Genomic DNA, 25,564 nt, shown 5'->3' with positions numbered 1-25,564 from the left:
TATTCTCAGTTTGTATTGTACATTTCTGCAATCATGTATTAACATGTTGTGGGAGATGACCAGTTGGCACTGGTCAAGGTGATGCAACCTGTGCACATCTCCGTGAGGTATTGTGGTTTGCGGTGCACCTCAATTGTGTTGGCTGGCGGTGGTATCCTTATTGCCTCTGACAAGTGCAATAATTTGTTAGACATCTCTATTGCATTGAGTTGGCTGGCGGTGGTATCCTTATTTGCCTGCAATAATTTGTTAGACATCTCTATTGCATTGAGCCTTTCTTGCAAAGATTGTGAACAACAGTCTCAGGTTGGTTGCAGGTGTGTGCTTATAGATGTTTGGTGCGAAATGGTTTCAGCATGTTAGTTTTGTAGTCGCAGAATAATATTTCTATACCTTGGTACAAGTCTTTTACGGAGTAGAAGAAAAGTGCCCAGCACCGGTTCCGTTTCTGAAACCATTCAAACTTACAGCATTCAAGTTTTAACAGTCGCCTCCAGAGAAAGACTTACACCAAAAGAACATCCAAACTGCCTAGCCAACGAACACTACTGACGGAAGCTTCAAAACAATATACGTTAGCTGAAGGTGGCTAGGACCAACATCAACGCGTTTGCCTCCAAAATCCTTGCTAGGGCCTTGGTACAAGTCTGCCTTTGTGCCTATATATTTATAAAGAGAACGTTCACAAATCACCACAGGTAGAAGAAGCTATACAATTCAGAAAGAGAACACCTTCTAATTCTGAAACACCTGACGCCTGTTGCATCTTAACCCAATGTTACGAACATTACACACTGGACGACAGCAAAGACATGCCGTGGCACTGCACGAGAAGAAAATAATACCCAAACAATTGCTTCCTTGATCTCCCGTCTCAACTGGAGCTGAGGAGGCTCTTGAACCACTGCACCGAGTTCTTGGGGTATCGCTTGAGATTATCGTTGTAGTCCACGAAGTAGAGCCCGAACCTCGACGTGTACCCGGCCGCCCACTCCCAGTTGTCCAGCAGAGACCACGCGAAGTACCCGCGCACGTCGCACCCGTCCTCCCTGCATCAATCCGCATAGCAAAACGCGTGAGATGATTCTTACTGAAGCATTGCACAGATCATACACTTTTTGTTGCAAAATGTAGCCTTGTACATTTTGCACAGATTCAGAAATGGTAGCGATAGCATAGCACAGTACTTTATAGAGGCAGCTAGATTGGTGAGGTAGTCGTTGTGGTACTTGATCCGCTTGGCGTCCTTGAGGGCGTCCTTGAGGGAAATGAATGGGCTGTTGCTGTCGTCCATCCCTGCATCAGCAATTGCGCATAGACGCTGTCACGACTCTGTCTGAAGTAATGTAGCCAACCGAGCACTGATTTCATGTGCAAATCTGGAGGTTTAGTTTTTTTTTTTTTTTTTTGCGAGAATCTGGAGGTTTAGTTAGCAGGATAAGAATCCAGGCACATGATGCTCTTACCATTCTCGGTGATGTAGACCGGCGGACTGTTGTACCTGTCCTTTACATAGTTCATCAGGCTTCTCATACCTCTCGGCACAATGTACAGCCATATCGAGTTCGCCTGTGTGGTAGGAGCATTACATCAGGCTAAACTTCTAATGTTATGTCGGGAACCATTTCGAAAAAGAAAAAAAAAGTCATCTTGGTAAGAATGTGTATGCAAAACTCACCCTATCTCCAATCGCTTTCCCGTTTCTGAATGCTGCAAATTGCTAAAGACATCAGTATCTTTGTAACACGGATGGAAAACAAAGGAACCTCAAGAGATTCAGAGAGCTTGACTCACGCAGGCTGAGGGTCCCGGTGTCGGCCAACGTGTCGTTGAACAGCCGACCGATGATGTTGGTGTCATTGTGCCTGGTGTAGTAGGTGGTGTAGTGGTTGATGCCCACGAAGTCGAGCGCCCCCTTGACGAGCGCCGACTCCTGCGGGGTGAACCTCGGCAGCCGCTCCCCGACCCGCCTCCTCATTGTCGCCGGGTAGTCGCCGAAGAAGAAGGGGTCGGCGAACCACCCGAGCTGGAACTCCTGCCCCCGCTTCGCCGCCTCGATGTCCACCGTGGCGTTCGTCATCGGCTCGAACCACATCACGTCGAAGGCCATTCCGAGCTGCCCGTTCTGCGCCGCCTGCAGTTTCCACAGTTGACATGGACATAATCAGCATACATTTCTGAAAGCTTTAGTAAGAAAGAGCAGTTTCATGGGTGATCACCTTGTACTTGCTCCGGTAGATGCTGGAGGCGGCGGCGTGGGCGAGGATGATGTTGTGGGCGACGATGTAGGGCTCGGTGCCGGAGTTCCCCTGCGTGCAGTAGAGGTGGAACAGCACGGAGCAGCGACCGGGAGCCTGCAGGCCGGCGTCGTAGCCCTGCACCGCCATGGTGTGCGGCTCGTTCACCGTGATCCAGTGCTTCACCCGGTCGCCGAACGCCTTGAAACACGTCTCGGCGTAGGCCGCGAAGTCGTTGCTGCATCAAAAGAGAGTCCATTAGATCATCATGGAAATGCATGGCTAATGCACTGTGACTGATGAATCTGCCGATCATATTAAGATGTAGAAAGTGTAGGTTAAGAGTTGTGTGTGCTCTACTCACACAATCTGCCTGTCTAGCCACCCGATGTACTTGTCTTCCAGGGCCTGAGGGAGGTCCCAGTGGTAGAGGGTCACATACGGCTGAATCCCTGGATGATTTTGACGTGCAGTCAGTGCTACTACCAATTCATGAGCTTATCCAGAATTAAGCAGAACTGCAAATGCAGATAGGATTATGTATTCAGAAAAGTTTGCAATTCCACCCGTTCACCTTTAGCGAGCAGCGCATTGATCAGCTTATTGTAGTGGTCGATGCCGGCCTGGTTGACTTGACCAACGCCATCTAAAATATTGAAAATATACACACGTTTATATGCATATTTTGTGAGAGAAAGCAATCATGGACAAATATGCTGCTTTCAGCTGGAGATCACCTACTTGGGAGAATCCTCGCCCACGCGATGGAGAAGCGATACGCGTCCATCCCCATGTCTGCCATGAGCTGTATGTCCTCCTGACAAAAACGGCCATCCCAAAGCGTCACTCCCAATACTGTATTTTTTCGAAAATGTCCCAATACTGTATGAACATGTCAGTACTCGATCTTGAGAAGAGAGCACGGTGCTCACCTCGAAACGGTGGTACTGATCCACGGCCACATCGGCATTGCTGAAGTCACTGATCTTTCCTGCAAAAAAGAGAGAGCAGAAAATGGCAATACCTCTGCGTTACGTTACGGCTGTGACTTGTTTCAGACAGGATTCATAACTCTGAAGTCTCAACTACAGGTTCCACTATTTCAGGATAGGTAGACGAGCAAACTAAATTAAATCCGGTATGGCTAGATTAGCGCTGATTTCTTTCTTCTTAACTAGAACTAGTTTCTTCTTTAGTTGAAAACTTGAAATGCGTATGTGCTGGGTGCTGAGGGTAGGTGGGAGATATGCATCAACCGTGCGCGCGTGCACAATATGCATTTGCGGTCTTGTGTTTGCGCCACTAGGTATCCACGATTTAGGATAAGAAAGCATTTGCAACAAACAAGAAACACTAACTAGGAGTGGTACATGGGCATGGTCAGAGACGCGTCATGAAGGCAAACTTGCGAAAAGTATCTTTAGCACATGAGCACCAGTGCTCCTGGTGCTATAAAGTCATATTATTTTTATTCCAAAAAAATTGAAATTAAATACCTACATACATATAAACATTCCGAAGATACGGTAGAAATTTCGAAGAAAAATATGTTATATTTTGAGCTATATAAAAAAGACAAATTTCTGACAAATATACGTCTCTATACGTAGCCATAAATTTATTTTTTTCCTGTAGCTCAAAATACAATGCAATTTCTACCAAAACTTCTCACGAGTATTCGGAACATATATATGTATTCGTAGAATAAATGTGATGATTTTTTAAAACACGGATATATAATTTTTTTAATATTTAAAAAACTGAGAGCACTGGTACCCATGTGCACCAAATGCTTACTCGCAAACTTGCTACTAGTGCCGTGATATGAGTGTGAGATCCAAATGACTGAACTTACCAAAGGTGTGCGCGAACTTGTCCCAGATGGTCTGCCCTCGCCCGTCAGCCTTCACCGCCCCCTCGTACTACACAAGACAAAAATTGTAAGTTTACATTTTCCATTTTATATGAAAGAAGCTGCAGAAATGAAAGGAACCGACATGAGACGAGTTTAACGCTAAGAGCATCGACAACACTTGATGTAAACAAAAAGAAAACCTGTTGTCATATATTAGGCAAAAAGAGCCCCAACAAAAAAAAACTGGGACATTTCTTTTGAACGCGCCCTAAAATTTATGTATGGAGCTGTAAATATACAACACCAGGGGCTGCTGCAAAACAAATTTCGGCACCAACCGACGTACCAACCGCCGATTTATCTTTTTCCTCGTCCCTCCCACGTGCGATCGTCCCCGCCGACACTGGGGATTGACCCGCCGTCGCTCTACCATCACGCTCCGGACCAGCCCCGCCTCTCCCACCTCCTTCGGTAGCCTAAGCCCCGCCTCAAAGGTAATTTGATTTTTTCCTTTTTACCAAATTTTGTTGTGTTCTTGTAGTTGTAATTGTTGAAATATTGGGCTCATTTTTAGTGGCCCAAATTAGATTTCAGTTTTTCCTATAAATCTCAAAGCCCACATAGTGGCAGCCTTGTGAGTTTGAGCCCAGGTTGGTGGCAGCTCACTAGGGAGTGGCAAGAGGTGGGAAGTTTAGTCTCACATGGAAAGTTGGGAGGAAGTTAGACCACCTTATAAGGTGGGTTGTTCCACCACTAGTAAGTGAGTGAGAATAGGAGTGCTACACGCGCGCGCTCCTCCTCCTCGCTCGCTCGCCTCGTCACGTCACGTCACGTCACGTCACGTCACGTTACGACACGACGCGCGCGCCGCGCTCGTGGTGAGTGGATTGAGCCTCGAGCCGAGACTTTTCCAATACACGAGTTAGGGTTTCCACCTCTCTCTGCTTGCGCCGCCATCGTAGCCTACTCCATCCCGTGAGCCGACGTGCATCGGCGAACGGGAGAGCAGGTTTCCGGAACCGCTCGTCCTTGCGATCCTGTACGGGAGAGGGCGAATTAGGTTTTTGGGAAGCGCTCTGCGCGACTGCTCAAGCTCTTCATCACGGGTCGCCTTCCGTCCAAGTCGGGCGGTGCTGCCTACCGTCGTCTTCAACGCCGTCTACTTCGACCCGTCTTCCCTGTCGTCAACAACGTTGTCATCAACAACGTTACTGCCGCGACATCATCTGCTACACCTCCACCGCCACCTCCACCAGATCGGTACGTGCGACATATCTCGATCTGTTTAGCGATGGATGCTTTACCATTTGCGCTGCTGCTACTCATGTTGATTAATGCATCTAGTATGTTTGAGTTTCACATGTTGCTAGTTGCTGCCATCATGTTTTATATTCTGGAATTAATCATGGAAATTGTGCCTAATTATCCAACAATCCAAAAACCTAATTGTAGGCAATTTCCTGAGTTAACAATGGCTGGTTTTGCTGATGCACTGAGGCCGGATAAGTTTACCGGTGTGCACTTTAAGAGGTGGCAAGTTAAGGCCACGCTCTGGCTTACTCATCTGAAAGTGTTCGAAGTTAGTGATGGTTTACCTGAAGGAACTATATCTGACCAAGATCAGAACAAGTTCAAGGAAAACAATACTCTCTTCGTCGGATGCGTTCTGAGTATTCTTGCTGATCGTACGTGTGATGTGTACATGCACATAACGGATGGTAAAGAGCTCGGGATGCACCGAATGCTAAATTCGGTGCAACCGATGCAGGCGATGAACTCGTACATCATGGAGAGCTTCCATGACATCAGGATGGTAAACAACCGTTCTGTAGTCGAACAAGCTCATGAGATACAGTGCATTGCGAAAGAGCTCGAACTCCTTAAGTGTGCCTTACCTGACAAGTTTGTGGCTGGGTGCATCATCGCTAAGTTGCCCCCTTCATGGAGGAACTTTGCCACAACTCTCAAACACAAGAGACAGGAGATATCAGTTGAAAATTTGATAGCATCTCTTGATGTTGAGGAGAAAGCTCGGGCTAAGGATAATACTGAGAAAGGAGAGGGTCAGTCTAGCGCCAACATGGTGCAGAAGAAACCCTACAGCAAGAACAAAGGGAATAACAAGCCCGCCTTCAATAAGCCTATGAAGACTACAACCTTCAAGAAGAAGATGATGATAAACAAAGCAGATCTGAGCTGCTTTACCTGTGGAGAGGCTGGCCACTTTTCTAAGGACTGTCCAGAGAGGGCAGACCGCAAGAAAAAGGGGAGGCAAGTCAACACCGTGACCGCTAGCAATGCCGATGGGTACGGTAATCTCTTTCTTGTTCTTTCGGTATTTCAATCTCCATGTTGGTGGATTGATACAGGTGCTAATGTTCATGTGTGTGCCGACATATCCATGTTCACTTCTTACCAGGTCGCCCGGGATTCTTCCGTCTTGATGGGGAATGGGTCACATGCTTCGTTCGTGGTGTTGGCACGGTAGATCTGAAGTTCACTTCGGGAAGATCGTGCGGTGAGGAACGTGCAGCATGTCCCTACTATGAACAAGAATCTCGTTAGCGGCTCCCTTCTATGCAGAGATGGGTTTAAGGTTGTTTTAGAGTCGAATAAAGTAGTTGTTTCCAAGTTTGGACAATTTATTGGTAAAGGCTATGAGTGCGGAGGCTTGTTCCGCTTTTCGCTTTCGATTTCAGAATAAGTCTGTGAACCATATATGTGGCAATGTTAGTGATGATACCAGTGTTTGGCATTCTCGTTTATGTCACATTAATTTTGGTTTAATGTCTCGGCTATCCAGTTTAAGTTTAATTCCGAATTTCACCATTGCCAAAGGTTCTAAGTGCCATAGTTGTGTGCAATCAAAGCAACCTCGGAAGCCTCACAAGGCGGCCGAGGAGAGAAACTTGGCACCTCTAGAACTCATACATTCTGATCTATGCGAGATGAATGGTGTGTTGACAAAAGGTGGAAAGAGATATTTCATGACATTGATTGATGATGCGACTAGATTTTGCTATGTTTATTTGTTGCGAACTAAAGATGAAGCTTTAGACTACTTTAAAATTTATAAGGCTGAAGTTAAAAATCAACTAGAGAGAAAGATCAAGCGTCTTAGGTCGGATCGTGGTGGCGAATATTTTCCTAAAATCTTTGATGAATTCTGTGAGGAACATGGCATTATTCATGAGAGGACGCCTCCCTATTCACCCCAATCAAACGGGGTTGCCGAGAGGAAAAATCGCACGCTGACTGACTTGGTGAATTCCATGTTAGCCACTGCTGGTTTATCAAAGGCATGGTGGGGGGAGGCTTTGTTGACTTCATGTCATGTCCTGAATAGAGTTCCTAACAAGAATAAAGATAAAATCCCTTACGAGGAGTGGGCTGGGAGAAAACCATCACTTTCGTATTTGCGCACATGGGGATGTTTGGCGAAAGTCAATATTCCAATTACTAAGAAGCGCAAACTTGGACCAAAGACAGTGGATTGTATCTTTCTAGGTTATGCTCCTCGGAGTGTAGGATATAGATTTTTAGTAGTTCAATCCGAGGTACCTGATATGCATGTTGATACTATTATGGAATCTCGTGATGCAACATTTTTTGAGAATATGTTTCCTATGAAAGATATGCATAGCATTGCTAGAATTTCTACTGAGATAATTCCTGAGTCCAGTACATCTAATGAGTATTTTGAACAGTCACATGAGAATGTTACTGAGAAGGATGACAATGAAGCTCCTAAACGGAGCAAGAGACGAAGGATTGAAAAATCCTTTGGTGATGATTTCATTGTGTACCTTGTGGATGATACTCCCAACTCCATTGCAGAGGCATATGCATCTCCAGATGCAGATGACTGGAAAGAAGCTGTCCATAACGAGATGGACTCGATCCTTTCTAATGGAACTTGGGAGCTATCAGAACGACCCCATGGATGCAAGCCTGTGGGCTGCAAATGGGTGTTCAAGAAGAAGCTAAGACCTGATGGTACTATTGAAAAGTACAAGGCGCGGCTTGTAGCGAAAGGCTACACACAGAGAGAAGGCGAAGATTACTTCGACACCTATTCACCTATCGCTAGACTTACCATCATTCGAGTACTACTATCCATGGCTGCCTCCTATGGTCTTATCGTTCATGAAATGGACGTAAAGACAGCTTTCCTTAATGGAGAGTTGGAAGAGGAAATCTATATGGATCAGCCTGATGGGTTTGTAGTAAAAGGTGAAGAAAGAAAGGTGTGCAAGTTGCTGAAATCTTTATATGGCCTGAAACAAGCACCTAAGCAATGGCATGAGAAGTTTGACAGAACTTTGACTTCTGTAGGCTTTGTTGTCAATGAGGCTGACAAGTGCGTTTACTATCGCCATGGTGGGGGTGAAGGTGTTATACTGTGTTTGTATGTGGATGATATTCTGATATTTGGTACAAACATGAAAGTAATACACGAGGTCAAGTCTTTCTTGTCAAAGTGCTTTGATATGAAAGATCTGGGAGAAGCTGATGTGATTCTGAACATCAAGCTTATTAAGAATGAGAGTGGGATTACTCTAACGCAATCCCATTATGTTGAGAAGATCTTGAGCCGGTTCGGCTATATTGATAGCAAGTCTTCTCCAACACCTTATGATCCCAGTGTGACATTACGCAAGAACCGGAGGATTGCCGTAGATCAACTGAGATACTCTCAGATTGTCGGCTCACTCATGTACTTAGCGAGCGCGACTAGACCCGACATCTCTTTTGCTGTTAGCAAGTTGAGTAGGTTCATGTCAAACCCGGGTACTGATCATTGGCATGCACTTGATAGGGTCATGCGCTACCTATGTGGTACAATGAGTTATGGGATTCTGTTATCACCAGATTTTGGCCAAATCAGGAGGTGGGCCGTAAGGGAGATGGGCTCGGAGGATTACACGTGAAAGATCTCTGAAGCGGCCTTGCACGGAGAGTTTGGGCTAGGTGGCCCGTGTATCTGTATTATAGTAGATCGCATCTTAGATTAGAAGATAGAGTTTTACCCGTGCACGGTTAGGTGCACGCCTAAATTAGAAAGTCCCCTGGACTATAAATATGTATCTAGGGTTTATGGAATAAACAACAACACACGTTCAACCCAAACAAACCAATCTCGGCGCATCGCCAACTCCTTCGTCTCGAGGGTTTCTATCCGGTAAGCGACATGCTGCCTAGATCGCATCTTGCGATCTAGGCAGCACAAGCTCCACGTTGTTCATGCGTTGCTCGTACTGAAGCCTTGTTGATGGCGAGCAACGTAGTTATCATAGATTTGTTAGGGTTAGCATAGTTCTTCGCGTAACATGCCAGCGTAGTGCAACCCTTGCATATCTAGCCGCCCTCACACCTATCTTAGGTGTGGGGGCGGCACCCCGCTTGATCATTATTTAGTAGATCTGATCCGTTACGATTGCTCCTTGTTCTGCAAGGATTAGTTTAATATCTGCAATAGTTAGGCCTTACAAAGGGGTGGAGGATCCAGCGGCACGTAGGGTGTCGTTCGCAAGTCCTAAACAGGATGTTCCGGGGATCAACTTCGTGTTGGTTTTTAGGCCTTGTTTAGGATCGGCTTACGATCACCGTGCGTGGCCGCGAGGCCCAACCTGGAGTAGGATGATCCGATTATGCGGTGTAAACCCTAAATCGTCGTAGATCTCATTAGCTTTATCTTGATCAAGCAGGACCACCATATATTCGTGCACCCCGTACGAATCATGGGTGGATCGGCTCTTTGAGCCGATTCACAGGATAACCTGAGAGCCGATCGAGGCTCGTATTTAATGTTTACGTGTATGCCATGCAGGAAACTAAGCGAGGCATCTCCATCACCTTCCTGACCAGGTATAGGTCAGGTGGCACGCCCTTGCACCCAGCATCAGACGTGTGACCAGAAGTGCTTTGCGGGCCGTCGCTCGGAGGGACCTTAGCCAGCCGCAGCTCTAGGTTGTTCCCGGCTCTACAGTGTTGACAGCCGCTGCCCGCCGGTGGGTTTTGGCAGTCAACACATTCTGGCACGCCCGGTGGGACTATCTTCTACATCAACCACATCGCCATCTACATCTGAGATGGCGGACGGCACGCCAGTCACGTACGAGGAGCTGCCCGACGAGCTCAAGAAGAGGTATGACGAGATCAAAGTCACCCTCGAAGCCAACCTCATCGGCTCTTTCCAGAGAACCCGTTCCCATGGCATCAGATGGAAGGGGTTCTCACCGGAAGGTGCACTCGATGGGATAGACCTCTCTGCCCCGTCGGAGGAACGCACCAGGGGCCTGCGGCAGGAGATCAACTACTTGGTGGCTCACTCGCTACACCGCCACTCTGAGAACCTGGTCAACACGTTGGAGCGTGTCGCTCTTCGCGTGATCCAGGAGATCATGAGGCACCAGTACTCGCCGTCAGGACCAGCTCTCGGGACACATCAAGGAGAGTTGCCACTCCGATCCGTCCACCGCTGCCATATGCGTTGGCGGCACCGAAGTGCCGGCTACACCGGCATTCGTCGTCTACAAGATCGGTGGTGACCCTAGTGACTACCAGTTCTTGACCGAGGCGCCTAAGGAGATCCCTCACGGGTACGCGTGCACGTATGTGCCGGATTGTGGCAACTGGGCACTCACAAACCAGGCCATAACATCGTGGGACTTACGGGAAAACAGGAGGAACGTCGCCGACAGAGCTTGAGAAGCGTACGTGGCTAACTAAGTACGCCACCCCGACGAACCTCCGCAGCCCAGCTCCCTGCAGCTTGGCTCGTAGCTGGAAAAGCAAGCATGGCTGGCTAAGTACGCCACCCCGGCGAATCTTCGCAGTTCAACTCCCGCAGCCGACACGACGGATCGGATCGATACCATGCGAGAGACCGATTCGGCATGGTGCCGAAAAGGAGGGCAATCGGCTATTCCAAGCCGTACCCGACGAATACGAGATGATCCCGCTACCACCCAAATATCGGCTCCCCGATTTCTCCAAATTCGGTGGATCGGATGGCTCCAGCTCCATCGAGCACGTCGGCCGATATTTGGCGCAACTAGGACCGGCTTCAGTGTCGGATCAGCTACGCGTGAGGCTCTTCTCACAGTCCCTCACGGGATCGGCTTTCGGGTGGTACACCTCTTTGCCACCAGACTCCATCCGGACTTGGAAGCAGTTGGAAGAGCAGTTCCATATGCGGTACCATTCGTAGGCTTCCGAGTCCGGCATTGCCGATCTAGCACAACTACGTCGAAGCGCGGAGAAACCGTGACAGAATACATCCAGCGCTTCAGAATCTTAGGAACCGATGTTATTCGGTTCGTATAACTGAAAAGGAAGCAATCGAGTTGGCGATAGCAGTGCCTTGCATCACAGCTCAAGGACATGGCCTCCCAAGCAGATTATCCCTCACCGGCGCATATGGTTCGTAAACTATCGGCATATGAACAGCGCCACCCGGACCTGTACCAAGACAAGTTCAAGCGTGCAGTGGTCCCGGTCGATGCGAGAGGGAGACGAAGTTCCTGCGGGAGACCAAGAGGTAGCAGTGGCTGAATGGACTCGGGGAGGAACCCCCGTGCCCTGCAAATGGGTAAAGCCACCAGGCCCACCTAGGGGATTTGATTTTGACGTGACCAAGACTGAGCAAATCTTCGACCTCCTGCTCAAGGAGAAGCAGTTGACGATTCCTGAAGGTCTCAAATTCCCCACGGTGCAAGAGCTGAACGGAAAGCCATACTGCAAATGGCACAACTCGCTCTCCCATGCCACCAACGACCGCAGGTATGGCGTCAAGACATCCAAGCGGCGATAGAAAAGGGGCGTCTAATTTTCAACCAGTACGCCATGAAGGTCGACACCCAGCCCTTTCCCGCCGTTAACATGGTGGAGTGCACTTACCCTGAAGGTTGCCAGCCAGGATCCTTGTTCAGCATCAACATGGTAGGACCTGGGAACCACTCTGGCAAAGATGGAGACGAGGGCAGCTGCTCTCGTAGCAAGGACACAGAGGAGGCCGCTCCACGCGATCGGCTCCGTCATGATGGCAAGCGCTACGTCACAGAGGGAGGGGTGAAGAACATAAGATATCAGCGACCCCTCTCTGATCACCTCCTCAACAAATATGTGAGTCAGTATGACCAACGCCGACGGTCCAACTATGATGATGAAGGAGATCGTCTGGCTAGAGAAGCCAGAAGCCATCGTCGGCACGATCGCGATGAGGAGGAGCACGAGCGCCGTGCCAAGGAAAAGGCAAGGGAGCGAGACGACAAGGACAGGCACTGGGACTGTCCCTTCTTCAGACACTGCTGGGATTCAGGAATGAGCCGATTGCCTACAATCGGCAATTGCCCAGAATGCAACCAGAAGAAGAAGGAGGCAGCCAATGTGTCCGTGTTCCAACGCTTAGGACCTCTCCCGCCTCGAAGCAAACAAGCTGAGTCCCCTCGGATGGAAGATCTCGATGATTCAGAAGACGAGGGAGAAGAAGAAGAAGACAGGTACCACAGGCCAAGGTGGTGCCCTGATGGACTCAGCCGTTCCCAAAAGCGCAGGGTTCAGCAATTGCGCAGCTTGGAAGAAGCCGAAAGGTTATATCTGCACACGCTAAGGAAGGCGCGACCTGATCTGGCTGCGAAAGTTCAGCGAACCCTGGACGAAGAGGGTCGTCCACGGAAAATGGAGTGGCGCCCCAAGCAAAGGAAAGCCGATGATGAAACATCGGCTGGCACAAACATGGTGCTCATCCTTCCGACGGAGCTTAGTGCTCCACGATTACACGATGCACTCGAGGTGGACGGCAGCAAGCGCATCAACATGATAAAGTCAGAGGTTGGGCTGGTTTTATCCACCGGCCTGACCGAGTAGCAAGAACAAACCAATGAGCAAGTATGGCGAGGCCGGTCCTTGGGATCGGCCCCCAAAGGTATATGAAGGAAAAGCACAATGCCTTCATCGAACGCTTCAATCAAATATGGAGGCCGATTCCAGCAATCGGCCAAAATTATCTTCACCACATGTTCTGATGGCATGCAATGTCGATCTACTGGGCAGCGGTTTACGTCGGCTGATTGAGTCAGGGAAAATCAACATTGGTCCTACCAAAGCCGACGTGCAAATACAATGCCTTGACTAAACTACAGAGCCGATATCTGCAGTTACCTGACAGATTCGGCTCGGGGGGCATCTAATCACAGAACAGGTGAACAGGTGTGCAGTAAAACATTCTGGGCCGATAGGAAAAAATCGGCCAGTAAAAAAAAACATCCTAGGAGCATGGCTATCGACTAAAGAGGTACAGCTGATATAAGCAGAAGCCCGATGAAGTAGCCTATCCTAGGAGCATGAGCATAGCCGATTCCGAGTCGAGCGGCTATGGCGTTTTGCCTGGCAGGACCAAGGTGGCGGCTTGATCAAGGTCACTTCCAGAGGTTGTTACGCCCAGAGTATAGGAGGGTATCAGGGATTCAAAAACATCCTCACCGGAAGTTGCATTAGTCAGCCAAAGATGATGAGCTGGTCTGGTCAGCAAGGCGCAGGAGGAGTTGGGAAGCCTCTTCCGGAAATCAAGAGGCCCGGGGGGCAGCTCGCCCTGAAATATCTTTGCTCTGGAGAGCCGATTTGGTTGGAATCGGCTGGTTCTGCATTATAACTTGGAGGCCGATGGCGACGCATTTGGTTTGCTTTGGATGAGGCTCGGGGGGCAACTCGCCCGAGAGTTTCTTGGCTTTGGGAGCCGATTTTGTTGGAATCAGCTGGCTCTACACCGCAACTGTTCTGAAGAATGATGCTTTTGTTACAGAGTTATCAGTTTCAGCATCCAGCTGATTCAGCAACAGTTCCGGGGCTCTCTTAAAAACGCCCGCTCAAGATCAAATCGCCGGTCTGCTGCGATCGGCTTCACCCAGTGCTATCGTCATCGGCAGAGTTGGTTAGCTTGGAAGGGCGACTGAGTTGGCCTGTCTCGCAGATTATCGTGAGAGACCAAGGCGTGGCCTCATCTGGTCATTAAGCATTGGTTAGGCTAACGATCGGCAAAGTCAGATGAGGAAAAATCGGCTAAATCAGCATAAAGAACATCGGCAAAGTCAACGGAAATTTTTCATTGATTATAAGATTTCTTACAAAGAGAAGCCGATTATTTAGCAAAAGGGACAGATTGCTACTGCTAATCTTATACTAGTAGGTCCCTATTCTAAGGGCTGTTGCTGTCTTCGCCGTCGCTGGGGTGGCTGCCCTCATTGTTGCTGTCGACGAATCCCTCGGTCGCCATCGTGACCTTCGCCGGGGCTTCGTTTTCGTCATCATCATCGTCCTCATCTGACCAGGCCCAGCCACGGATGCGCTTTGGCGGCGGTTCGTCGGAAGAGGTGTCGTCCTCCTGTTCTTTCTTCATGTCGGAGGAGACGTCTTCGTCTTCATCATCCTCTTCTTCTTCTTCTTTGGTGACGGAAGTGAATTTACCCCGGAAGAGGGGGTCGTTGTCATCGCTCTCCGCCTCCAGTGCTCCGTCAACCAGGAACCGGAGGTCATCTTCCCCGTCAGTTAGGGGCATGGCCCCGTCTGACCAGACGAGGTCTTCGCCCTCTGGTACGAAGTCGAAGTCCCATTCCCGCTTGTCCCAATGCTTGGGAGCGCGCCGGTTGTACGCCTCCATCTGGTCGTGCTCTGGAATCAACTCGCTTGAGGAAGAGGATTGGAGAGAAACGGAAGAGGAGGAAGAGGACGACATGGCTCGGAAAGGAGAGGGTTTTTTGGCTGACGGCTAGTTTGGAACTGGAGGATGAAGAGATGGACTGTTCGATGCTGCAGATAAAGGGGATAGAGCAAAGATTTATTGCTCGAGCAGTTTCCGAGGAGGTGGGGCCAGAATTGTCAAATCGTGCAGAGAAGTTGAGAAGGCAAGTTATCATAATGAAGAATACTGCAACGGTTCTGCTCTGCCACGACATGACCCGACGAAGAAGAACAGAGTGATTTTGGAATTATCAATTCCAAAACCAGGGGGGCATGTGTTATCACCAGATTTTGGCCAAATCAGGAGGTGGGCCGTAAGGGAGATGGGCTCGGAGGATTACACGTGAAAGATCTCTGAAGCGGCCTTGCACGGAGAGTTTGGGCTAGGTGGCCCGTGTATCTGTATTATAGTAGATCGCATCTTAGATTAGAAGATAGAGTTTTACCCGTGCACGGTTAGGTGCACGCCTAAATTAGAAAGTCCCCTGGACTATAAATATGTATCTAGGGTTTATGGAATAAACAACAACACACGTTCAACCCAAACAAACCAATCTCGGCGCATCGCCAACTCCTTCGTCTCGAGGGTTTCTATCCGGTAAGTGACATGCTGCCTAGATCGCATCTTGCGATCTAGGCAGCACAAGCTCCACGTTGTTCATGCGTTGCTCGTACTGAAGCCTTGTTGATGGCGAGCAACGTAGTTATCATAGATTTGTTAGGGTTAGCATAGTTCTTCGCGTAACATGCCAGCGTAGTGCAACCCTTGCATATCTAGCCGCCCTCACACCTATCTTAGGTGTGGGGGCGGCACCCCGCTTGATCATTATTTAGTAGATCTGATCCGTTACGATTGCTCCTTGTTCTGCAAGGATTAGTTTAATATCTGCAATAGTTAGGCCTTACAAAGGGGTGGAGGATCCAGCGGCACGTAGGGTGTCGTTCGCAAGTCCTAAACAGGATGTTCCGGGGATCAACTTCGTGTTGGTTTTTAGGCCTTGTTTAGGATCGGCTTACGATCACCGTGCGTGGCCGCGAGGCCCAACCTGGAGTAGGATGATCCGATTATGCGGTGAAAACCCTAAATCGTCGTAGATCTCATTAGCTTTATCTTGATCAAGCAGGACCACCATATATTCGTGCACCCCGTACGGATCATGGGTGGATCGGCTCTTTGAGCCGATTCACAGGATAACCTGAGAGCCGATCGAGGCTCGTATTTAATGTTTACGTGTATGCCATGCAGGAAACTAAGCGAGGCATCTCCATCACCTTCCCGACTGCATAGGTCAGGTGGCACGCCCTTGCACCCAGCATCGAACGTGTGACCAGAAGTGCTTTGCGGGCCGTCGCTCGGAGGGACCTCAGCCAGCCGCAGCTCTAGGTTGTTCCCGGCTCTACAGTGTTGACAGCCGCTGCCCGCCGGTGAGTTTTGGCAGTCAACACATTCACTATTTAGGGCACCCAGCTGTGCTTGAAGGATATAGTGATTCAAATTGGATCTCTGATGTAGCTGATCTCTACGCCACTAGCGGGTATGTATTTACCTTTGGAGGTGGCGCAGTGTCATGGAGATCTTGTAAGCAAACCATATTGACGAGGTCAACTATGGAAGCAGAACTTACTGCTTTGGACACAACCACTGTTGAATCAGAATGGTTGCGTGAGCTCTTGATGGACTTGCCTGTGGTTGAAAAACCTGTTCCGGCAATCCTTTTGAATTGTGACAATCAAACTGTAATTGTCAAAGTGAACAATTCTAAGGATAACGCGAAGTCATCAAGACACGTCAAGAGACGTTTGAAGTCTGTCAGGAAATTGCGAAACTCCGGAGTAATAACTGTTACATATATTCAAACAGACAAAAACCTGGCAGATCCCTTTACAAAGGGACTATCACGTAATGTGATAGAAAGTGCATCGAGGGAGATGGGTTTGAGACCCGTTGATGTTACACCATAGTGGTAACCCAACCTTTGTGATCGGAGATCCCGTGAATTAGGACCTGGGAAGAACAAACTAGTGGTTTAATTGAGGAGAGTATTATGTAACCCTCTCTATGTGAAGATGCACAACTCTCAATTGTTGTAAGGCAGGTTGGCAACAAGTCTTAATGTGTTTTTGTTGGCTATATTAGCAAAGATGCTGTCCTACAAAGCATTCTTGAAATAACACACCTATATGAGTCTGATTGTTAAACGTCGCAATCTATGAGATTTGGGTGATCTCTAGTAAACTCATGAAGAGACCACGAAGTATGACGCATATGCTTCACCCGCGGGGTAGGCTACTGGCAGCCATGTACTGGTCATGACTTTGAGTGAAACCCTGTTCACGCAAAACTTGCAATTCAAGGCTTAGTCCATTGTTCAAGTGTGAATGGATGTAGCTTAAGGTTCTAGGCGGAAGTTCAACTTAACAGTCTCCGCTGAAACACTGGTATATAAACAAGCAGTGAGTATTGGTAAATCTCTAAATGGGGATTTGAGATCTGGTGGGGGATTGTTGAAATATTGGGCTCATTTTTAGTGGCCCAAATTAGATTTCAGTTTTTCCTATAAATCTCAAAGCCCACATAGTGGCAGCCTTGTGAGTTTGAGCCCAAGTTGGTGGCAGCTCACTAGGGAGTGGCAAGAGGTGGGAAGTTTAGTCCCACATGGAAAGTTGAGAGGAAGTTAGACCACCTTATAAGGTGGGTTGTTCCACCACTAGTAAGTGAGTGAGAATAGGAGTGCTACACGCGCGCGCTCCTCCTCCTCCTCGCTCGCTCGTCTCGACACGACACGACACGACACGACACGTCACGACGCGCGCGCCGCGCTCGTGGTGAGTGGATTGAGCCTCGAGCCGAGACTTTCCTTACTTTTTGTAGCTCAGGAAAAACGAACAGAGTCCTAGACGGACGCGTCGCAGTTAGTCGGTTCGGGTAGCTCCCAGATCGTGGGCTATCTGTAACCGACTCCAAACGTTCGTGCGACGTGGGTGTGGTCCACGTTGCCTAGGGTTTCCCGAGCCTATATAATCTCCTGCCCGGCTACCGCAGAAATACATCCAATACACGAGTTAGGGTTTCCACCTCTCTCTGCTTGCGCCGCCATCGTAGCCTACTCCATCCCGTGAGCCGACGTGCATCGGCGAACGGGAGAGCAGGTCTCCGGAACCGCTCGTCCTTGCGATCCTGTACGGGAGAGGGCGAATTAGGTTTTTGGGAAGCGCTCTGCGCGACTGCTCAAGCTCTTCATCACGGGTCGCCTTCCGTCCAAGTCGGGCGGTGCTGCCTACCGTCGTCTTCAACGCCGTCTACTTCGACCCGTCTTCCCCGTCGTCAACAACGTTGTCATCAACAACGTTACTGCCGCGACATCATCTGCTACACCTCCACCGCCACCTCCACCAGATCGGTACGTGCGACATATCTCGATCTGTTTAGCGATGGATGCTTTACCGTTTGCGCTGCTGCTACTCATGTTGATTAATGCATCTAGTATGTTTGAGTTTCACATGTTGCTAGTTGCTGCCATCATGTTTTATATTCTGGAATTAATCATGGAAATTGTGCCTAATTATCCAACAGTAATTTGACACAAGTATTATTGAATTGTAGATGAGTTCGAGCAAGAGTTCGGGCTTGTATGATTATTCGACGTCCGAAGAAGAGTTTGACATTGAGGAGAAAGAAGACATTGCCATGATTCTTGCATTGCACAAGAACAAGCGACCGAACCACGGTGGTTCTATTTTTGGTCGTGATAGGTTGTGGCGGGCTAGGCTTGATGGACAAAACTGGTTGTTGCTCAACTATTTTGCGGATTCACCGGCGTACCCCGAGCGATTCTCTCGTCACCAGCCTCAGTTGGAAACGGATTTGCTCAAGCACATTGTGGAGTGTGTGAAGTTGCATGGCATTTTCTTCGAGCATGAACATAGTACCTACATGAAGGTAACCACCACATTGCGCATGATGGCATATGGAATTCCGGCAAATCTTGCTGATGACAACTTGGCAATGGGTGAGAGCCAAGCCATCAACTATGTCAAGCGCTCCGTTGTTGCTATGATTGAGGTGTTTGATCCATAGTACTTGAGAGCACCCAATGCTCAAGACATGGCTAAACTTTTGGTCGATCCGCAAATCCCGTGGTTTTCCATGTGCACTTGGCTCCATTGATTGCATGGATAATCCAAAGGACATGAAAATTACTCCTTTATTCTTGAAGCCGTGGCTGATCCGAAGACGTGGATTTCACATGCTTTTTTGGGATGCCCGATGACTCATAGCAAAGGACCACACCTACAACAAAGGTTACTACCTTACGGATGGCACCTATCCGAGGTGGGCTACATTCGTGAAGCCTCTCGCCAAACCCCAAGATAAGAAAGAACTTGAGTTTCACTATGAGAGAGCATTCGAGATTTTCCAAGCCTAATCTTCTATTGTGAGAGGTCCATCGAGGTTTTGTTATCAAGATATCCTTTGGTATACCATGGACTACAGGTTCTATGAGTTGATAGGCCAACAAGTGCGGCTGCTGCGGAGGCAAGACCGCATTTCCCACTTGGTTGAGTGCTATCATGAGATTCGCGATTTCCATATCCATGATGATCCCCGGGATCTCACCAAGCAGTGGTGGTCATGGTTTGGCCAATAAAGGCGTTAGCTTTGATGTTGTTAGTGGTGAACTTTGAGTCTTCGTGCGTTAATGATTTGTGTGGAACTTGATATTGAACTATTTGTGTGATGTAATATGAAGTATATTTGGATCTTATTTGTGTTTTAAATCATTTAGATAGGAGTTTCACATATATGATTGCAATTGTGAAATATAGGGCACTAGGTGTGGTGCCGTATTTTACATCACCCGGAATTGCACAAGTGCCATATTTTACGTCACCTGAAAAAAGAAATTTGGTGCCCATAAAAGAGGTGCCTTGAAGTTGTAATTTTGTGTCCTACGTATTTTACATCATCTTTTAGAGATGCTCTAACATCTAAAGATTTTACAGTAAGATCGAAACCTCTCGCTTCGCATATGCCATGTACGTGACCCTGCTTTGAGATGGATGTAGCGGTATAAACTGATTGGCGCAGCTATAGTCACTATGACCATTACAAATGTATTTTTAAGTTGGATCGATTAACTTGGGTTGAAGGAGGTACGTACTGCTGCTGCCTCTGAAGCAAGGAAGGTTCACACGAGCAGTGCGGCATGGCATTGGCAGCCGCGCGCAGCATGTGCCCCAGCTAGCCTGTGCTCGTGGTGTAGCCGTGTAGGCATGTGGTGGCTGTCCGGCGGGACGCGCGGGCAATGGAATGCGAGTTTGGCTTCGGCAGCGGCATGTGAACCTTGAGAATTCCGGTCGGTTTGATTTCGGCAGGGTTCACACACAGCCGGCCAAACCAGCTACCGCGACCACGGTCTTGGGCAGGGGCAGAGGCAGGGGAGAGTACATTGTCCCATGGATCGGGATAGATAATGTAGAGCATGCGTGCCTGCTCCTTGACTGAGACCATCAAGCTGTTCTGGAGTAAGTGAAAGCGATTACTGTTCACACACAGCGACAGTGCCACATAGGTAGCACTAGTCCATCTCCGTCGTAAAAAAAATTCTCAACTTTTTTTTTAACATAAATTTATATATAACTATAATATGTCTGTATACCTTCGTATCTACACAAAGTTAAGCAGCATTTTTAGATAGGAAGGAAGTACTGCCTTTTTTTTTAAGATGAAGTGCTAGTGGAGTACTACTTAAAAGAGCACTAAACAAATTCCACTTCTAGAGTAATCTAATCCCATATCCAATTATTGGCGCCTAAGGGCATGCGCAATGGTGGCATACACAACTAGTTTCTTAATTCATGCAAAAAAGTTGTTAAAAGCAACATGGTGAATTTTATCTCTCCAATAAAAGTTACAGCTTTAGTCAGGAAAAAGAGAGAAGGGACCCGCAAATATGACACTATATATCTCTTTTTCTCTCCAAAAATCATGTTTTTAAAGTTTAAAATCCCACTTTCTGAAGAGAAGGTTGCCTCCTCATTCGAACCTATTTTGGACCACCCAAACATAGCTAAGGTGTGACGCATTACCTCTAGGGCAGTGCATTGGGCATGGCCTCAATTCACAAATGTAGACTATGAGTATTTTTAGAAGGCTGTCTTTTTCAGTCCTCAGATAAGAAGAAATTCTTTTTTTTATCTCACTGTGCAGTTTTGCCGTGGACGCGCTTTCACAGAGAAAGCTACAGACGCTTGAGGTGGATGGACATCGGGTACGTACGAGGATAGAGTAATGCAGAGATAGTAGGCAGGCGAGAAGAAGGATCCAAAATGCCACCGTCGAAAAGCAGACCCAAGGGCACAAGACAAGAATACGACTTTGTTCGTTCCAAGGGAAAGAGAGGAAAGAAATCATCACAGGCCTTTTTGTCCCCACTTGGCCTCGAGCTGAGACTCCCATCTCATGGTGATGGTCTGTGGTAGGTATGGCCCTCTTCCTCCTACAGTCCTACTACGCACTCTCTTCGAGCTCATCGCGTTGGACGCCATTAACCGAGCAGTATGCGCGCGGCGGTGACCTCGGGTAACTAACTATGTTTTGCGAGCAACAGCGAAATGCTAACATGGCACTACAACTCTACTAACAAGCAGTTTGGCATCGAGAACTAAAGAATCAATGGCGCCGCTGCCCGTTTTGCCGAAATCTAGCTTGGAAAGCGCGCGGAGCAGAGGAAGAAATCAAGAACCCAGCAGCCAGAATTATATTACCTGGTAGGCGGCGGAGGCGGTGCCGAAGACAAACCCCTTGGGGAAGCTCCCCCTTGTGAGCCCTTGCGCGACGCAGCCCTGAAGGTGGAGGAGAAGCAGCAGAGCCACCGTCGCCGCCACCGCGCAATCGCATTGCGCCGGCCTCTTTATCCCCATTGCGGCAGGAATGAGATGAGAAAGAAAAAGCGGGAAGGAGGTGTACGTCGTGGGATGTGGGCTCCGAAGAGCACGGATAGAGCTCAAAGAAAACGCCCACTGCGTGTGTCTACCGGCCGATGTGTGATGTGCTGGACTACTTATAGTTATATAAAGGCGAGAGAAAATTGAGAAGGCTCCACCGATAACCAATTCACCGGGATCAGCCATCGGTACAGTACTGGCAGTGAGCGATTGCTTTTTTTTTTTTTTTTTGAACTTGTGAGCGATTGCTTTAAGAGATGGAAGTGTGAAGAGAGATGGTGGTTCGAGACGCCGCGCGCGGCCGGGAACGGAAGTGTGAATGGCAAGAGATCTCGCATGGGGACCTAGCTGGCTGGCGAGGATAAGTTCCAGCCCCATGATTGATCGAGCTTGTCATTGGGGAATCATACAGGTTACAGTACATATCATGGCATGCGTGCCGGTGCCGGCCGGCTAGGGCTCTTTATTATTTTTTCCCATTTATTTACTTACTTCTAAATCCGGGATTAATATTTTTTTGAAAGTGATAGACGAAAAGATTTGCACCAGAGATTTCTCCTTTCTCCGGAGAAATTGGACTTCGATTGCGACAATAACGTGCGCATAAATATCTAAGGGTGTGTCTGGTTTAGTGGATATCCCTGCAACCCTACCCCCTTCCCCGCGCACCATAAACGGTAGGTAGCTCATTTGTATCGACCTTGATCCACCGATGTTGCCCCCATCATCCCTCCTCCCGTAAGAACCTCCAGATCATTAGTAGGAGGGGGTGCCCGGCTCCCGTGCGCGGTGTGTATGGCGGTAGTTTTAGGGCAGCTTGCTTAGTTTTCAGTTGGCCATAGACTTTGATCCGTTGTCGCAATGTTGGGAGTGGAAAAATGCCTTCAAGTCTCCCCTACACAACGGTCCGACCTTGTGTTGACTACATATAAGGTGGGTGATCTGGTTACAGAGGCCGTCGCGACGATGGCAAAGGTTTTGCGGTTTACTTTTGTGATTTGGACGTAATCAAGCGAGGTTGCTGGGTAACTGTGATTGTCCCGCATTTTCCTTTTTTGCTTCGATCCCACGGTTGCGACGATGTTTGCTCCAACGTGGGGTGGGAGTTGTATGCCCTGCGTCGGATGCGGAAGGGTTCGTGTTGGTGTTGTCTCCATCGAGCACGATGGTGACGACCTGATCTGGAAGACAACATGTTTGGCACAAGAACGGTGGGTACATGAAGGTGTCATCGAGTCTAATCTTCGACGTATTCGTATGAGGATGGTAGAGCCATGGGTCGGCGAGAATGTAGAAGAACCTTAGATGAAAATCCACTATGTTTCAGGTTACGTTGTGGCCCGTTTCACTGGCTTGCAAATTGCAATGTAGGTTTCTCTGTTATGTAGTTTCTTCGGTCATGGGAAATGTTGGAGTCTCCCTTACCTCCATCGAAGCTCAAACGATGATGACATATCTAACCAAACCTATACCCTCATTAACCAACTACCTACTATAATATTTTCCGAGCATAGACACCTGCATGTGCATGTTTGCTAGGGTTGCAAGCGGACAACCCGCATGAGCAAAAGCAAAAAACTAGTGTAAACTAGACAAATTTGCTAGAAAAAAATAAAACTAACCTAACAAATTTTAATTATAAAATAGGGTGGATCAGGCGGCCCTCTGCAGCCCTAATGTTTGCTTAAGAAGTTAAGATTGGGGGCTTTCAGTCGCGTGGGGCTGTCCTTCGGCTGTACGGAAGACACGGGATCAAAGCAGTTACGGCTGTCCTCCGGCTATACATATGGGGATGTCCTCCGGCTGTACGGTAGACACAGTCTGTTAATATATATAATATTTTGTAGATATCATATTAAAATATATTTTATTATCTATTTAATTTTGTATTTTGCATGTTAATATTTTTTGGTAAAAACTTAGCTAAATTTGACATAGTTTAAATTTCTAAAAATAATGTAAACCTTAATCTTTGAGACGAAGTTACTATGACCATATCGCTTGACCCCATGCGTGTTGCTGTTTTTTTTTTCTTTTGAAATTGCTGTTCTAATTGCGTCCCATGGTAGTACGGCCATCGAGCAGAACGATCAAGTGTGTACTCTTGGTCATTTCATTCAACTGTAATCACGGGGCATTTTTGCCCTAAACAAATGTGCACTTGACGATAGCGTCCCTTGCACGGACAGTCACAGAATCAAGAACGTAGTACTAGCTGGTTGCTTCTGTTCTGTCCGTGACGCAAGCAATACAATACAAAGAATAATACCCCTATACCGCTATACGAACATTAAGAAAAACAAGGGCACGGATTAGAGCATCTCCAGTCGCGTCCCCCAAAGCGTCCCCCAAAGCGTCCCCCAAAGGGATTTGGGGCGCGCCGGACAAAAAAAACGTTCCAGCCGCGTCCCCCAAAGCCCATTTTTGTCCGGCGCGGCCCGATACGGTGTCCGGCGCCCCGAGCCCGTCCCCGTCCCACAGGGGACGCTCCGGGGACGCCGGACACAACGAAAAGCGAGGCCAACCGACGCGGGGCCGACCCGTCAGCGGCACGGAAGGCTAAAACCCCGTCGCCTACCTTTGGTCAAGCGACGTTAATGGCGTCCCTGTTTTCCCAGGCGACGCAGGGACGTGTCTCGTCGTGCATGGCCGTGTGGCCGTCCGCGCCGGAGTTATTGCGTGCAACCACCCGCTGCCGCCGCTGTTTTAAGACGCCCTGCAGTTATCGCCGCTCATAATCCTTCTCGTCGCCGCCGCCTCCCCCCTCCCAGATCCTCTCCTCGCCGCTCAAAAAATGTCGAGCTCGTCCTCCCGCAAGATCGCCGCGGCGAACGGCTTCGGACGCGGCAGCCTCACCGTGGCGGAGGCGTGGGCGCTGTACCACGCCCGGTATCCAGTCCCGCCGGACATGCGGCTGCCGCGCGCGGCTGGAAGATGGCCGTGAACGGCATTGGCGTTCCGCCGCCGCCGAAGCCGCGCACGGACCAATGGTGGGACGCCGTCAAGGCCCGTCGGGCTCAACTCACCGCCCAGGAGCGGTTGGATCCGACGTGGGCGGTCGACAACAACGACGCCTGGTGGACGTCGTACTTCCAGACGAAGTACGACGTCGAGATGCACAGCACCGACGGGCTCGTCGGCGGCCCCAATAGCTGGAACAGGGAAGGCCGCGCCCTGTTCTGGGGCGTTCCGGGGCGCACCCTCGAGAACGTCATCCGCGGCCTCCGCAACGGCGCTCCAAGGCTGGAGATGCCGTCGTCGCCGCCGCCGTCTCCTCAATGGCAGCCGAGGAGGACGACGTACTCGTCCTCCTCGCACTCTTCTTCCTCGGGACCGGCACGATCGACGCCGTCCTCGTCGTACCGGTCGGCGCCCTACACCGTCCCCAAACGGGAGGTCAAGGAGGAGCCGGCGACACCCGTCAACGCGAGGCGTGGCGGTAGCGGCAGCGGGCGGCAGCAAGGGAGGCGCGGCGGCGCCCTCCTCATCCCGAAGCCGGAGGTGAAGGAGGAGCCGGAGGAAGCGTCGCAGGCGGCGCTGCTGGCGGAGTACGAGCGGCAGCAGCGGCTCATCGCCAGCAGCGACGACCCCGAGGACTGCCCAGGGCTGCGGGCGGCGTTCTTGGCATCCATGGACGACAAGGACGCCTGGAGGGGCGACCTGGACGCGGCGATCGCCATGTCCATCCGCGACTCCGGCAAGCCGCTGGTGGACCTCACCGACGACGGCGAGGCAGGACCAAGCGGCTTGGTGAAGGACGAGCCCGTGGACGAGCCCGTCGAGG

At 49.2% G+C, this 25,564-nt stretch overlaps 1 protein-coding gene across 1 annotated transcript; it reads right to left on the bottom strand.

Annotated features, from left to right (window-relative positions):
• Nucleotides 1-636: 636 nt before the first annotated feature.
• LOC127296516 (beta-glucosidase 6) lies at nucleotides 637-21,874 on the bottom strand. Its single transcript, XM_051326621.2, has 12 exons — nucleotides 21,601-21,874; nucleotides 4,093-4,159; nucleotides 3,170-3,228; nucleotides 2,979-3,054; nucleotides 2,812-2,883; nucleotides 2,602-2,689; nucleotides 2,220-2,475; nucleotides 1,795-2,134; nucleotides 1,679-1,710; nucleotides 1,467-1,569; nucleotides 1,188-1,296; nucleotides 637-1,049 (listed from the first exon to the last, which is right to left on the bottom strand). Exons 1-12 carry the CDS (start codon nucleotides 21,754-21,756, stop codon nucleotides 875-877), a joined length of 1,533 nt encoding a protein of 510 aa, XP_051182581.1. The 5' UTR covers nucleotides 21,757-21,874; the 3' UTR covers nucleotides 637-874.
• Between the last annotated feature and the right edge of the window lie 3,690 nt (nucleotides 21,875-25,564).

This window comes from Lolium perenne, chromosome 4, assembly GCF_019359855.2.
Source record: "Lolium perenne isolate Kyuss_39 chromosome 4, Kyuss_2.0, whole genome shotgun sequence".
Taxonomy (NCBI): Eukaryota; Viridiplantae; Streptophyta; class Magnoliopsida; order Poales; family Poaceae; genus Lolium; species Lolium perenne.
This window is presented reverse-complemented; position numbering and strand designations above follow the sequence as displayed.